This window comes from Nyctibius grandis, chromosome 19 (assembly GCF_013368605.1).
Source record: "Nyctibius grandis isolate bNycGra1 chromosome 19, bNycGra1.pri, whole genome shotgun sequence".
Classification (NCBI taxonomy): Eukaryota; Metazoa; Chordata; class Aves; order Nyctibiiformes; family Nyctibiidae; genus Nyctibius; species Nyctibius grandis.
Window position 1 is genome coordinate 3,641,525 of NC_090676.1, and position 17,005 is coordinate 3,658,529.

The following is a 17,005-nucleotide window of genomic DNA, read 5'->3' on the forward strand; positions in this document are numbered from 1 at the left end:
AATTAGGAAATAAATGTACAAACTATTTCCAAAGTGCTCTTTCAAATACATTATATACACAACATTCAAGAAGTTCTTAATGTAAGACATTTCAGATTGATGTAATGTTGCTGTTTCATTTTAAGTGTTGTTCATATTCTCTCAAAAGTATTTCAGCACTTTCAAAAACCACAGAAAAGGCATATTTCCAAGCTGGCAAAGAACAATACTGCATTCTTCTGGCTACCTGTAATATTAATATATTGTAAAGAAAACAATCTTACTTCCTTTCTGTTCCTTGTTATTTGAGAGCACTTATTTGTATGAAAACACCAGCAGGAAAAATGACAGAAATGAGGACTAAAAAAATTTCTTCTATTTTATCAGTAATTAAAATTATTAATGTAGCAAGGGCAGTGCTTGGACAACATTTAATAGTAAACCCTTTAGTTGTCCAGTTAAAGGCTTTCCTCTACAGGAAAAAAAGTACTGAATTGAGAGATCTTTTCCCTGTTGTCTTGCTTTTTCAAAATATAAAGTACTAGAACTTGAAATCCCATAAATACACCAATTCAGACAAAGAAAAGGAGAAAATCCTACAGAGGGTGTATTTACTCTGTATTGTAAATTTGCAGTTAATCTCATACTAAAAAATGCTCATGGAGTACAGTCATCCTAGCCTTTTGCCTCAGAGAAGTCTGGACATGGTATTTCATTCAACACTTATATAAGCACTTTATAAGTGCTTTTTTTCAACACTTTTTAGGAACATATAAAACTGAATAGAAGTGACTTACATTGTTCATACTGGCTTTTACATAACACTAGTTTTTATTTCTAAATTCTCCCTCTATAGGTATTCTCTCACTGGTTGACCCCATTAATAGTTCCCCTCTCCATATGCATAATATTGTTTCACAATTAAAGCTGAATTTAGTTGCCTATCTGCAATAAAGATGGATTTTTTTTTTTCTTTTACTTCTGGATTATTTCTGTCAAGCTACAAAAGAAAAATAAAAGTGATGATGAGCTGTAAGAACAATAGACCAAAAAACCAGACAATATTATGGTTATAATGCTTGCTGGAACATCTGAGCAAGGGCAATGGAAGAATCAGAAATAAAGAAGGATGCCAGCCACCTGCTTGCAAAATTTGGCATGAAAATGTATATGCAAGTTATAAAATTTGGAGTACTGTATTTAAGACTGGAGTTTTGCCAGATACTTTTCTCAGCTAAGCAGAACAGGAAGCAATATTGACGTCCAGTAGGCTGATACGGCACATCTCAGAGCTCCCTTCTATTTTTCTTTCCATGATAGAAATACCTTAGTTTACACGGATATATAATCTAGTGATTAACATTTCCTTGAATATAGGTTTTGATCCTCTTTCTGTACCTTTTGCGACAGAAATGTGGACTTATGCAGATTATTGAATTCTAAGACTTGGGTAGTTAGCCCTGGTAGGTACGCCAGAAGTTGAAGTTAATTTTATTTTTAACACATAGCATAGAACTGTCTTCACATAAGGAATGTATCCATCCCCTTATTCTTAAGAAGTGAAGTTGAGCCATGGATTTCAGAGGCTGGCAGGTAATCTTCAACGCATTCAGTTAAAAAAAAGATCAATAACCTACCCCAGGATACTTCCCTGGACCGAGATGTGACGGAATGGCTTTGTATTGGGCCAGACTGCAGAACCACCTGTCTGTTTTCAGAACGGGGCACAACTGTGATCAAATGATCCTAAAGCTATTTAGAAACATCAAGAATGGGGCGGAGGGGGGTAAATGAAAAACTTCTGCGTTGTATCAACATACAGTACTATACACAGCACCAAATATCAAACCATTAAAGCATTGTCTTGTTACCAGTAGTGCACTGCTTCATATCCAGCATGAAATGAACACTGTTCACATACAGACGCTGCTTTGTGCTAAGGGGTAACCAACATATTACAATTAATCAAAACTGCCTGTACATCCAGTTCAAAAGATGGAGATACTATTGAAATGAATCTGACACAGGATTGTATTCTTTTATTGCTGGTAATTTCCATATTGTCCCTATAAAAAAGAGAAATAAAAAAGTTGGAGAATAATATATCAGAGGTTTACAAACAGTGAGTTAGACAATTTCTTTTGGTCTATGAATTTTGAAAGACCCACTGAAGTATCACCAGTCTGCACCAAATTATCAGCTAGATTTATACGCAGAGCTAACAGCTAAATCTGCTTTTTCATAGCAGAGATTTAGACAATTTACCTGCTCATAGCCGTAAGGCCTCTGTTGCTGAGCGGATGGGCCTGTCTGGGAAGCTCTGTAACTTCCATATTGCTGCCCCTGTCCCTGTTGGTAGCTGGAATACTGTGAAGAGGCTCCTTGTGCAGGACCTAAGAAGACAGAGAAATCTATTACTAAGGCTTGATTTGCTAGGGGCAGTTCTCATGGTTAACATAATGTAAAACATAATGGTAACAAAGTAAGGTCTGCGAGTGTGAACTGTGAGTAAACGCTGCCTAGACCTGCCCTCTAGCGATATTGATTTCCTTTTATTTGGGATTCTATATTCTGTGTACAGACTGCTGTGTGCACTTACTTCTTAGCAATATTGGTGGATTTTTATGAAGGAGAACCTTTAAAAAGAGGAGGCCAGATTTTAATATCGTAAACTGAATTTTGGGTTTAATTTCACAGATTATATCTGGTTTGAGTAGTCCAAACTATCTACTAGTCCTGCAGAGTCAGGTGTTAATAATTTAATTAACTTTTTAGGCATGTAGGTTCTATTTCATGAGATCTTACATTTCTAAAATGGATTTGCTGTTCATATCAGCATCAATTTATCAAGTTTGGTTAACATTGCCAGTTCAAGGTCAAGCACCATCACGTTTGGGAGATGCAGCAGAAATGGTACATGGATGTCCAAGGTTAATCAAGGAAATTAGCTTAGGAATGGAGGCACCAGGATGAAGCATTGCGAACACTTGACTGGTCAGTGACAGTTTTCTTACCGTATCCTTGCTGTTGTCCTGGGTAACTTTGTTGGTTTGGGTATTGCTGCTGGGAATATGTTTGCTGTTGTGCAGCTCCCTGTTGGTATCCTGCCTGCTGCTGGCTGTACTGAGAATTTCCTAAAGAGGGAAAAATTGAAATAGTCTGGTTACAGATGAGGCAGGTATTTCACTGTGCATGTGAATCACAAGGAAAACAAAGGTGTAAGGAGCCTTGGTCTGGAACTCATAGACAAGGACTCTTTTCAGAAACAGATGATTGCATTTTGCCAATCAGGATGTTTATTTATTCAGTGATTTTTAGTTCTTTTGAACAGGAGAGAGTTGTTTATTTATACACATCACTAAACAAACAAACCAACAAGCAACCTGTTCTCCAAAGGATTTTTTTTACCCTAGAAGTGTTTCAGAAGAAAAACAGAGTCACAAAGATAAGGGTGCCAGGGTACATAGCCAGTTTCTCAAGAAGACCTCCCACTGTATTTTCTTCTAGATAGTGATGAATATTCATATACCCCAGAAAGACCACTTATCTAGTTGTTACTGGTATTTTTTTAAATACCTATGATGGAAATTCCATTTGCAGTATCCTGAAACAACAAAATGAACAGGGACTATACAGATGACATTGCTTTTCCTAAATGCCACCTTGCTGTATCATAATCAAGTTAATATTTTGCAGTTACTTTAGAGTTCAGATATCTTAATATAGTATCACTGAATTTACTGACATACTACTGTTGAGAGAGTTTTCTAGTGGTAGAATTGTAAACTCATAGTATTGGTGATTTTCAAAGATTAGTTTCATTTAAGCCATTGTTTTTCACAATTTGTAAGGTGAATTAAGTAAGATTAAAAACAGTTGGTCCTGGAGTTAACCAGTAGGCTTTCTTACTTTAGAGAAATTTCCATTTATGGCTGCCAATTTTTTCCAGCTCTGAACCCCATTTCTGACTGCAGCACGTTATTTATCTTTGTCAGCTTAATCTTTTACTTCAATACAGACATTTTTATTTGCATTATACAAAATGTTTGTTAAACAGTTTTGTAAGAGTGGAGGATACTGATAATCCTGGAAGTCTTTTCTCTTACTGCAAAGGAAGTTCAATATCCATAGCCACAATTCCACCTGGCTCAGCTACAACCGAGGATCATTTTTGTACCGAATGTGAGGCTGTGCACAAGTTGTTAGTGATCCCACAAGGCTCCACAGCATGACTGCCTCACAATACAGTTACTGACGTGATACTGTGTATATGGTCTGATACAGTCATGGTATAAAAATGCTAAACATAGCTAAATTCTATTTCCTGGACACTCCTTGAGTAATAGCTAAGTAGCAGTTAGTGATGCAGAAATTGCAAGTCATAATTTACATTTTCATAACCATTTCATTTGTGTTTTAGGGGATGAAAGCTTTGGTTTACAAAGATTGCCAATATATTTTCCTACCTCCTTCATAATAGTGTTGTGTAGAGTCATCAAATGACCTGTCATAGCTCTGCTCAGTATACGATGACTGCTGATAGGCATAATCACCATGTCCTACAAGGAATTGCAAAGATCTATCAGATACAGTGTTAATATAACTATAGATATATTGTTGAATGATATATTATGAAGCTGTTTATGCATAAAGATGAGGTAAGAGGAAACACAGACCACTTAGGAGGTCAAATACATAACAAGGAAAGTCACACCTACGGATAAATCTCTTGCATTCACTAATCCAAACTTGGCTTTGTGCTCTTTTTGAGGCAGTTTGGATAGCAGGATGCACTGACGCGTATGGTTGTGTGCAGGCTCCCATGCCCTGGGATTAGAATTTTCTATCATTTAAATTGGAAATGAATTGTAATGGGTTTGCCATGTCCTTGAATGTGGCAGTCATGCTGATCTACGCTTTATCAGTATTACAGTGACTACAGCTCAGAGGAATTACCATCTGGATAGTATTGCTGATTCATAGGTTCAGAGGAGCCTTGTCCATGACTGTACTGTTCACTGTAATATTCTTCCTGACCCATGTACTGCTGCGAGGAACCTGCAAGGCAGAGACAAGAGAGAGCAAACTGAGCCTGTGAACTCCTAAGGGATGGGTTTTTTCTTACCTATATTTTTTTTTCAGAAAAGAGTGTTTACATCTGGACAAGTAAACAAGCTATGTATGTTGAGAGCAGTTTCAAAGATGTTTTGCTCACTAGAGAAAGGAAATAAATTTGTATTTTCAGAAAAAGCTGGTTGAAATTGAAATTACGCAGCGGTCAGTAACATGTCCTAAAACCACTTACTTCTGTGGCAATACCGAAAGTAATGGCTACATTTCATATACTAATCTGAGTTATTAGAATGCACAGGAATGTATTCCATGCTCAATAACACTGTCAGAATTAAATATATTTTAATTAATGTATTCATTTTTTCTTAGCAAAATTCAGTTTATGTTAGAATCAGTCTAGCAGCTTTATTACCTCTTAGAACTTTTCCAGAGAGGTCTTAGACCATGGTAGTTATCCTCTGGTGTTTTCCTTTCCTTGGCCTAATTTTTCGTACTAATTGCTGGCAAACTATTATCTTCTTTGCAGAAATGTGTTCCTTGTTAACTGTGCCATGTTACGGCTGATCCAATACCATTTGAAAGAACTGAAAAGATTCCCAGTGGCTTGAGTAAGCTGTATATCAAATTGTTCATCTTTTCTTTAGAGATACATGATCCCTTTTAGACAGAATTATTTTTCTAAACACCTGAAATAATTAAATAGATAAATCTTGAAAACAGATTAAAGTTCATCTGATTGTCATGATACTTCCACCATTTGAGATCTCCTGTGTTCCCGCATGGGATTCCCTGTTCATAAATGTGACTTGGAAATTTTTGTGACTTACCTACCCCACCGGATGGACCGAATATCATCGATCTAATAATAAGTATTATATCAATAATCTAATAATAGATTTTACCTTGCTGTGAAGCTCTGTAAGGACCCATTGGTCGCTGCCCCATCATGCTGTTGCCTTGGTTGCTCTGACTCATCATGGCAAGGGAGGACTGCCCCTGGTAATGCTGGCTCCCTCCTTGTGCTGAGTTGTAATGTGATGTTGCTGCTTGCTGGTGCATCATGGAGACTACAATGTACATGGAAAATACTGTTTTCTACAAGGATGTGACAGTTTTCTCCCTAGTCTCTTTGGAAACAAGTTAAAACCTTCAACTAACGTGCATCCTGATAATTCTGTGGATTTTCCACAGGGGGAGATGTTTTCCTACTGCACATATTTAACTCTTCTGCACTGTAATCTGGAAAGGATGTTATTCCATGGTCAGTTCTTGCCATTTGCTTCAGTCAGATATTTAAAAATGCATCTAGCCTTGATTATTATTAGTTTATTTGAAAGAATGTAATCCTTATTAGAGTAGGATTAAAGAAAGAAATAAGAAGTGATGCTTGTTCCTCTCTACCTCCTGACTAATTCATTGCTGCATTTCTTTTCTAATCAACTATTTCTTCTACTTCCATCTTATTATATACCTGATGATTATACAGTTTAAATAAACAGACATGCTAGGATTTATTTGATCCCTAAATTTCATATTGTCAGAAAGAATTCTTAAGCATTGGACATCCCATCCAATACTCAGTAGTAAACATTTTTACAAGTTGAGATTAATTCTTGAGTTGTCTGCTAGTCTTTTTATGCCCTGAAAGCATTGTGAAGTATCAATAAATTTACAAAAATGGGGTAGTAATGTACAAACAGTAAACTTGTAATACTCTTTGGCAGGCTCTTTCAGCTAGGACAAAGGTGCTTCTCAGATCCCTCCCACGGTTGTGGGATTTGCTGCCAGGGATAGTGCTACTATCAGATAGTGCTACTGCACTTTTAGCTAACCCTCTTTTCCCCAACTCATTGCAAACCATAGCAAGTCGGTCTAAGTTAAAGCAAGTCTGGAACTGTTCTGACTTACACTGGTGCCTGACACCTCGAAATTCAGATGTCTTAAAGCTGCCTTTTCCTCTTGTATGTTTGTCACTGTCTACAGAAAATATTTACAGAACAAATTCATGTGTGGTAAACCTCTGAGGTCACTGAAAAGTCAAGTTGGCCCAGAAGGAGGAAGAGGGAGTTTACCTGGATTAGACTGCATGTTGATGTTTGTTCGAGAGACATAATTGCCTATTGACCCCTGGCCTTGCATTGGCACATTCTGAGATGCAGGCACTGTATGGCTATAACCAGGCCCAGTTCCATGACTGCTGACAGTCATACTCAGAGAGGTCGTGGGCATAGTGTTCTGGCCTGACTGCTGCATAGACACGTGATTAGGACCTAGAAAAATTAAAGAGAGCAACAAGAAAATCTGTGCTATTATTGGCAACGTACAGTGAGCATTAAAGCCCTCGCGGCCTTTCTAAAATACCTTATGATAAGGCAAAACAAAACAAAAAAAAAATCCTCATTATTAAAATTCTCTGTTATCTACAGACAAATTAAAACTGCCTACTGCACAGTTAGAGTGACCCTCCTCTTCCTGGCAGCCAAATCCAGGCTGTACAGAATTGCAGACAGGAAGAACAAAACCAGCAGCAATGCCCTACAACCAGATCCTCCCAGGCAGCAGAATTAACAAATGCCAGTAATTTCAGATACTTCAGAAAATACACGGACTCTGGAAACATCCCAGTCTTCTGAAATTTGTCCTTTCCTTCCTCCTGTCCTGCTGTTGGCTCCTCTCCCCCTTTCACACAAATGGTGACAATGGGAAGGCACAGTAGGGGCTGGGAAACACTTTGCACATTGCTGCATCCATTCGGTTCCTCTATAACCGACCAACCTTCATCGCTGGGGCTTAGGCAGTGCCAAGGGACGCTCTCCTCAGAGGACAAGCCTGTCTCTCCCTTTCCTGAAGTTTGACTGAAAGTACCTCAGACTTTCAGAAGATAAATTTTCCAAGTCACCATCATAATCCCTGTTATTACAGTATTCCCCTTCCAACATCACAGTATGTAATTATCAGACTGCTCCAATTATATCCTGAGTTTATCATCCTGCTTACCTGGCAGTATGCTTATTTCTAAAAACTCTATTGCTGTTGGGTAACTAAAATTGGGGAGAACCTGGTCCTTATTTTTTGTTGCTGTAAATACTTTTATGAATGAGTTTTGGAAAGTTGTTCTCATTGTGTATTGTTACTATCTTGATAGTATTTGTTGTTGTCTATCCAAATTCAACTGTATTGTTGTCAATCTAAATTAATTTAGGTAGAATGGAAAACATGCAGAATCCCTAGAAGAGACGGAATTATGTTGTAATGTTTAGATAACGATATTTTAATTCACAGTTATTAAGTGTATCTACAGCCTCTGAAAAATACGTCTAATTCTCTTAGTACAAACCTCATTAATTACTCTTAATTATATTTATAGACATCAAAACTAGAAAATTTGCTGCAGATTATTATATAAAAAAGGTTTGGCTAATTTGTGATTGTAAGGGAAAATATGAAAGCATGACCAAAAGTCTTTAAATAAAAACACTAAAACAGTAAGATAAATACAAAGCATTGAACCTCTTTCATACTTTAATGAATCTAAGGCAGTTGGGTTTTTCTTTGAAAGGCCTCACTCATGATTCCTGAACAGTTAAAATTCTCAGCTGGGCCCAATTCTGTTCAGAGGCAGCTGAGTTTCACTGGTTGGTTTATTGAATCTACTGGCTTTGCCTGCAGGGCTGTGGTGTGAAGAATCACTGACTTGTGAATGGTGGGTTACGGGAAATCTCAGTGGGTTGGTTTTTAACTTGTCCCCATCAACAGAATTATCATTACATTTGACCTAGCTGCCACTACAGAGAGTTATCATGTATGTAGGGAATCACCTGGTTACTGTCCTGCAGAGGTGACTCCTGTAAAGTCCTGACTGAGGACAATAAAGACTAAAATGTAGTGGCTTCTATGTCTTCTTTGCTGTTCTTCCCCCTTTTACCATGCTGTACCTGTTCATTACAGACTTTCATCTCTATTGCCATTAGATGAGAAATTTTCACAAGTACTAGAGCCCATATATTTGAATTGTGTGTGCATATTTATTCCTAATTTCCCAAAAAACTCCAACGATTGTTGACCGATGTGAAATAATTTCTCAGTCTCAAAGTCTCTCTGCATGTCAAGACTGCTGTGTCATATAGCATCGCTGTGCTAACTTGGTTCTAGCTGGCACAGAGACAGTAGCGGTAGAGACTGGCAACCATGGGGAGTGTCCCCAAGCCCACGGGTGCGAGGGTCCTGTTCTCACAGCAGGCACTAGCAGCAGAGCACATGCCGTCACTGCTGCTGTTTGAGGCTACTCAGAAGAGGCAAGCTACTGCCTTCCCAGTCACACCTTCATTTTGAAGTGTAGCTATGTCCTCAGCCTGATTTCCAGTGGAATGAGATTTTCATGATAAAATCCCTGGCACTACCCAGGTGACAGAGTCTCAGTGTCTGGGCAGAGAGTAAACTACCCTGAGACCCCCACAGCTCAGGCTGGGTTTTAGTACTGGGTTGGGGCAACATGGGGTAAACTGCCCTGGCTGCTTCTGTTCTAGGGATGTCTCGAGTCTCCAGGACTGCCAGTCTGGTTCTTTCAATCAGCACTAAATAACTACAAAGAACTGGAGGATGGGGGGCAAATAAGAAAAACCGGCAACAACAGCACTGAAAACGTAGATCCTTAGTAACACAAAACAATGTTTTGGCTGACTTATTATAATACTTACACTAGGTAATAAATCTTGCAAAAAGAAGGCCCAGATAAATTTAGTAAGTTCACTTTACAAGCTGAAACTGTTTAAAGTAGGTACCTCATCCATTAGTTTAAAAGGTACTATCAGCGTGACCACAAATAGATTTTTAAAAAGTCAGAAGTAATTTCATGGCTTGCATCTGCTCTTGAGTCCCCCTGCCAAGGTAGGTCTGTGATTTTACAATCAGATATTTCTATTTACATAAACTGTTTTCTCTGTCTATCACTCTAGGAAAGACCCACAGAAACAAGAACTGACTAAATAACTATGAACTACAAAATAAACAGATTATTCATACTATAAAACGCACAGAGTAAAAAAATATTTTTTTCTCTTTCAATTAGTTTCAGTTGCATGAACAAAAGAAAAAAATGACAAAGTATATTATCTTATTCATATGAAATGTCTGTGCAAACTCTTTGGCTATGTAGTACAATCTCTGCAAGCTTCTGTAGAGGACAAAGACTGATGCAATACCAAATTATTTTTAAGGTGGCATGTATCCTGGAAGGTCTTTGCAATCTAAAGGCTTAGTTGTGCGGTTACTCATGCAAGCAATTCCATTTTACCCTGGCCAACCCCACCACTTTCAAGAGAAAAATACCACAATGTATAATTTTTCTTACTAAAAACTTGGATGCTTTACTTGGTGATTTTCATTACGCATTTTTAAAAAAAAGTCTTTAATTTCCCCTACAGAAATACTAAGCAGATTGGAGTCCTCGCAGAAGCCAACATCATTACTGACTGTAGCCATTTTGTGATGATTTCAGCATGTGCCTGAAATCCCCATATGCCTGAAAGGTGAGTTAGAAGAGGTCTTTTACAGCTCTGTAAGTATATTCTGCATTAATGATTTTGTTGCCAAGCAACAGCAAAGCAGCACAAAGGGGACCGAAGCTCACCATTGCTAATCTGACTCTGCATGAGGGAGGAAGGAGGAAGGCCCGTCCCAATTGCATCACTGAGATTGCTCTGTGAATGGAGAGATTGGTTGGATGCACTCTGAGTCATTCCTCCTGGGCCCAAGTTTATGTTTTGCGTTGGTGGCTGCAAATAACAAGGAGGAGAAGCAAACTTTTCGTTAGGTTTTAATTAGAACAATAATAACCCCCGCATTAGCCTGAGTGACTAAAAACTACCACAACTCAATGTGCGCTTCCTTCACTTTTAGGGCTTGCTTGTGTAAACCTTTCTTCGTTTGACTACTGTGTGTGAATGACGTTCAGCATGACAGAGAGAAACCAGCAGGCAGCACAGTGAAGATCTTAAAACTGTGCTTATAATAGAGCCTGGCTTCTGTGCCCATTCTTCTGTACTTACATGAATTTCATTTTGTGCTGGTCAGAATGTAGCTGCTGAGGATACGCGTTAGCAAAGACAATACAGAAGTGCGTTGACAAACTGACCTTTGTCAAGCATAAAGCTATGCTGTATTTTGTGTTACGTGTGATGCCTCCAAAATCAATCCATTTAGCAAGAATATTTTTTGACGGTGATCAGTAACAGAATCAAACAACATTTCCCTCCAGCATAGTAAATGTATCTGATGGTAGCACTGGTACTTACAGCAGGAAGCAAGGACTGCATATTCTGGTTAGAATCTGCTATTGTTGCCAAGTAAACCAGGTTTCTGTGCAAGATTTGTTGGTATCTACAGAATAAGGAGTAAAGCTTATTTGGAAAGGGTTAAAAATACAGAAAATTCCAAACCTTTCTTTTTTTTTTTTGCTCTTTACAAATGATTAGTTAAACTACATTAGCCCACTTTTCATCTGTCGTAATAAATAGCAATGGTAATGACCTATATCTGTGCTGTCATGCTTTTCATCAAGGATCAGTGTGTTCAACACCTCTTTTACACACGGGTAAACCTGGGGGAAGGGAGAGGTAAAATACACTCTCCTTTGAAAGCACTTTGAGTGAACTGTGGAGCTGGGACCTCAGTCTTTGAGTACTGACACCCAGTCAGCTGCTCTAACAATTAGCCACTTTTCCTTCCTCTGTTTAACAAGGGTCCTGGTAGCAATGAAATTCCAGAACTCCAAACCCCAAAACCTGTTTGCCCTGGCAGCAAGCTGAGAAGAACAATGTTTTTTTCAAGAGTGCTCTTAACTGGAGTGTTCACTCAAGTAAGCACCACCAGAACCATTGATGCTTCTTCACAGTTCTCAATGAACTGGAAAAGCTCATAATAAAGAACAGGAGGGCATTTAAAAGCAAACTAACAGCTGTGCCACCGAGCAAAGTGAAGAGTCAAACTTTTGGAAACAGGGAGGGTTCCAAGAAGGCAAGAGAAAATGCTTTTTTAGCATGAGTTTTCTTCTGATAAGGGGAAAATGGCTGGGAAGTGGGAAAAGTGGCAAAAATAAAGCCAGAGAACAGTGATGTGATTTCTTTAGCAAAGGTATCTTTTTTTAGACATTTTTTTTGAAACTACAGCTTTCTGGGTTTGGCCCCGTAACTTGACCTTTCATGGGGCAGACTGGCTCTTCTTCCTGACTGAGATTTAACCCCTACAGTTTATAAAAGTATTTTGCTTTCAAGATAAGGAATAGTAAGCAGTGACACAAACTGGTATGTCTACATGCATATTGTTGTAGCCATAGATAACCACATGGCTGATCCTTAACATTTAGCTACTTTCTGAGGAAAACGTGTTATTAACTTTGTACCTGATTATACTTGTATTTAATGAATCTGCGTAGAGGAAGTGGTCCAATAACCATGATTGTTTATGATTATTTTAATAAATGATCTGTTAAAAATATTGTAAATACTAAATATTCAAATACTCCAGAAAAAAAACCTCTTCCAAGAATAATATACATTTCTTAATACAACTGAATCTAAAAGAATAGTCCAACTATTTTCTCAGTGAACAGAACTGTTCATAGTACCATTCTTGAGCAAAAGTACACCAATAATTTCGAACATACTCTAAAACTCATAATACTCACTGAGTACATTCTGCAGTTTTCCCCTTGCTCTGATAATCCATAATACATTGTATTAGGTGGTGATTTTCATCTAGCATCTGTGTAAAAGAAATTCCATCAAAACACGTTACTAAGAGACTCATATTAAAGTCCCATGTTTTTGTGATACTCCATACTCACCCTTCTAGGCAGTGGATGGTGTTTCGTGCAGTTTTGTTGCCTTGGGATATTACAAAGTACCTACACACGACGTTATTGAGCCACAAGATTGTGCTTTTCAAATCATTCACTTATGAACTGTTATCTTTAGAGGAGTCAGTTGAAATACCCAACACAGAAGAATTAATGGACTTACCTTTTTTGCTCCTTAAATGGCAGATAGATTTTTATGCTGTAAGAAGGAAAATGCTTTCACACTGAAATACCTCTGCCTCATTCTAAAATATCACCCGACCCTTTCCAAAACTTCAGATTTTACTAACCTGCCTACTTTCAAATAAGAAACATACTTTCAAACAATTTAAACCTACTAGTTTTCCTGCACAGGACTAGCACGTGCAGACTGAACTTGATGAAGTATAAAACTTGCGTTACTGGATCTACTGGAACCACATTTAAGAGAATTACACCCCAATATCTCCTTCGGGGTAGTTCAGTTCTAATACAGGGAGGAATTAAAATGCAAACACAGAGTAATTATATATCAGTTAATTTATGTGTATCAGTGGCTGCTAGCTTAGCTTCATTCAGCAAATTCTAGTGACTGACTTGTTCCAAGAAGATCAGAGCTGCTGGACAAAATGACCACTGACCTTTATTTAATGAACTTACAATACAATTAAAACCTTGAAATATCCTTTGATTTGTTTTCAGATTTCAAATACAATAGTTGGTCTCTTTCCCCCAGCTTTCTTGTGAATGTGGCAAGCTTCCTGCTGGGAAATGAGTGGAAAAATAACAACAGTATTTACAAATTTATATTTGTCTCTGGCACAAACTCACTATGTAATACAGTTTGTAGGTACCACTGCTATTAACTGCTTGCAAGATTGGTCCTTTGAACCACCGTATCATCAGGACAGAAGAACTCTTGAGGAAAGAATAAAATGTTTTCATAAGAGCTAAACGTGAATTAATCTGCATAGGTATGTGTTCTGATCAGAACAAATTCGTGACCCATTCAGATGCAAACAAAGGGCTAGATTGTAGGAAAATGAGCAAAGAGTCTTTCTGAAGCACTTGCAATCTAGCTAGGCACTCCCTCAGAGAACTCAGCTTGTCCGGCTTCTTGCTTGTCACGTGCAAGTCGGTCTGAACTTTGCTGGACACCCTTGTCCACCACAGGCTCTGACTGCTGGAACGTGCAGTGATCCCCCACGGCTCAGGCCAGCGAGGGTCTGAGGAAGGGAGGCGATGCTGTGGCCTGCCATGGCAGGTCGGCGGCTGCTCTCTCGAACGCTGACAGAACCATATCAGTCAAGAATCCATGTTCCTCCTGCACGCGTGCCTATGCTCACATGGCAACCCAGCTGCAGCGTATAATTTTAAGAGAAAATACTCCTGCCTGATTCACATTGTGCAGCTCTTTGTTTCATGCTCTCCACTCATTGTGGTATGGAATTTTCACCTGTGTCAGTGGAGATCCTGTATATAGAATTTGCAAAGAATATAAAGCTGTCCTTTTCAGTTTCCACAACAGATGCCACTGACAATATTTTCACGTTCAGTTAAGATACGTATTCAGCAGCAAAAGTCCAAGCAATGTTACAGGTATCTTCGCCAGAAAAGGGCTGTGCTTCTACAATTAGCTGAAGAACATTTTGCTTACTGAAAAAGAATTGGGAATAGCTCTTCCTAACTTACTAGGAAAAAAGCACTGAGTTCTGGTCTCCATTATACAGAAGAAACTGAAATTTACTCCCCTGTAAATGCTATTTGATGAACTATTTTAAAGCACCAGCACCACTGCTGTCCTGTCAAAAGCTCTTAACTTCCTTCATGTGAAATCTACTTTAGGAATAGTTGGTACTGGGATAGGAACAGCTTTGGAAGACTATCAAAACTGAGTTAATAAATAAAAATAAGCTGCTTATATGTTACAAATGCAAATACTAATAATATTCTTTCTCAAGAAATTGGTATGTGTTCTACAAAGCTCACTTTGATGAGGATTGTTTGAGTTCCTCACCCAGCACCTGCTCCTTCTCTCACTGCCCCTTTTCTATACTTGACAAGAAAGCCCATCCAGTCACTGCGCCTGCAGGTCTCCTCAGCATCACTGCTTGTCAAACAGAAAATCACTGCCAACAACCCGACATTGATGAACAGCCCTGAAGTAACAGGCCAGCAAACGTACCTGAGATGGGAAATGTTTTTACACATTATTGGTAAAGAAATAACATTTGGAAGCTACCATAAAGTTTATGAACATGCAAAAGGAAAGGGCTTGAAAATCAACCTGGAGATACTTTGGCTGCCCTTTGTCTGTGGATACCATCATGGTTTTAAGTACAAACTATCGGAATGATGGAATTCTGTCCTGACCCCAGCCAATCTGGAGGTTAGAAAAAAACTTACCCACTGAGTCTGAAATATTTTAGTGTTTAAAATTAATCAGTTGACAATACTACATGTGCTGCAAGAGCTACACAAGATGGGTTTAGTTTCCAAAGAGTCTCCTGAGATTCAAGTCATCTCTTCAGGCTCTCTTACGGCGGTTTGTTGTGTGTTACTCTCTGTTCTGTCACAGTCTTCCACTGAGGTTTTTTCCCCTAGAAGTCATCAATTGGCACCAAATAATGGTTTGGCTGCAAAACCCACTGATGATCCACTGCTTCACTGCCGTATTAGCCATGGTGCTCCTTCACTGGTCACTATTTACGAATGGACCGTGTAGAACATACACCCCTCTCTCCCACCGCCCTACACAACATAAACAGAACACCTCTGCGGTGGGGAACGCGCCAAAAATAGGGCAGAAGTAGAAATGACAAATAGCGGTCAAAGTAAAACCATGCATGTTCTTTATGGACATGTCCAGGCTCTTCCTTCCCGACCGTTCCTGTGTGCAGGAGGAAGGGCTGTCGGGCATGTGTGCGCAGCCCCGCTGTCAATCCTGCGAAATAGGAAACAATAACTTCCCAACTAGGCACCCTCTGCTTTGGCCTCCACAGGGGAGCTATGCGGAGATCTCCTCTCCAGAGAAAATCTTCCAAAGCCTTCATTTGTCATTAAACATCAACAAACACATCACAAGTAATAATAACAGCACATGAATAATCCCAGTGATCGGTGCTCCCTCTGTCTTCTGAGACATTAAAATTCTGCATCCAAATACAAAAGAAAACCCTTGCAAATTCAGTATTTAATCTTAATTCATTCTTGAGATTGGGTGTTTTTTGGGGCCAGAAGCTGACCTACCATCAGAAATCAATAATATATTTGCAGATTTTATTGCGATTTCCCAAGGTATTATTGGCAGCTTTTTCCCCCTTTGCGAGCAGCCGTCCCGATTTTATTCCCTAAGTCCTTCTCTCGCTCTCTCCTTGCAGTGATCTCAACACCTTTGCTTTGTTCCACCTCCTCCTCCTCCTCCTTCCCCCACCTCTCTCTCCAGCTGTCCATCTTTGCAGCTCTGGCAAATTCACTAGTTTTCCTGATCGCCCTAGAAATCAGCCGCCTCTCCTCAGCTGCAGGAGCAGGGACGGAATAAATGTCTAAAATGGTCTGTATAAAAGCATGCTTTTTTACCTTCTGGATAGTTTGCTGGGTGACCTCCCCTTTGCCTCTTGGGCGAGCAGAAGCAAAGGCAACCGACATGGTGGGGTTTTTTTATGTGTCTATAATATTATCGGTTCCAGGCTCTAATAATATTGTTATTATCTGGCTGCTAGTGCCGTGCAAAGATTCTCCGCAGTGCGCGGGGAGGGGAGCCGGCGCAGATGGTACGATCTGCGCCCCGCAAGGAGCCCCGGGCGCCGCACCGCCCGCCGCCGCGCACCGCCCTGGCCCCGCCGCCCGCGCCGCCGGCTCGGGGCGGGGAGGGGGCGGCGGGGATTTGGGGAGGGGGCGGGAGGCGGCCGCCCTCGTCCCCCCCCCCCGCCTCCTCCCCGGCAGACGCACATGGTGCGTCCCTGCCGCCGGGCTTCCTGTCGCAGGCGAGCGGCAGCTCCCTGCCTCCGCCAGCAGCCGCCGGCTGCGCCAACTGCGTACGGCCGCCACCGTGTACGCCAAGTGCGCCAGCGCGGGGAGACGGCCGCCTACTACGCCGGATGCGTAACGCGGGATCCG

At 39.9% G+C, this 17,005-nt stretch overlaps 1 protein-coding gene across 1 annotated transcript; it reads right to left on the reverse strand.

The window, feature by feature from the left end:
- Positions 1 to 40: 40 nt before the first annotated feature.
- Positions 41 to 16,626, reverse strand: SS18L1 (SS18L1 subunit of BAF chromatin remodeling complex). Its single transcript, XM_068416177.1, has 11 exons — positions 16,466 to 16,626; positions 12,737 to 12,813; positions 11,346 to 11,430; positions 10,682 to 10,826; positions 7,125 to 7,322; positions 5,955 to 6,119; positions 4,936 to 5,037; positions 4,446 to 4,538; positions 2,994 to 3,113; positions 2,245 to 2,372; positions 41 to 2,045 (listed from the first exon to the last, which is right to left on the reverse strand). The coding sequence occupies exons 1-11, from the start codon at positions 16,532 to 16,534 to the stop codon at positions 2,019 to 2,021; spliced, it is 1,209 nt and encodes a 402-aa protein (XP_068272278.1). The 5' UTR covers positions 16,535 to 16,626; the 3' UTR covers positions 41 to 2,018.
- Between the last annotated feature and the right edge of the window lie 379 nt (positions 16,627 to 17,005).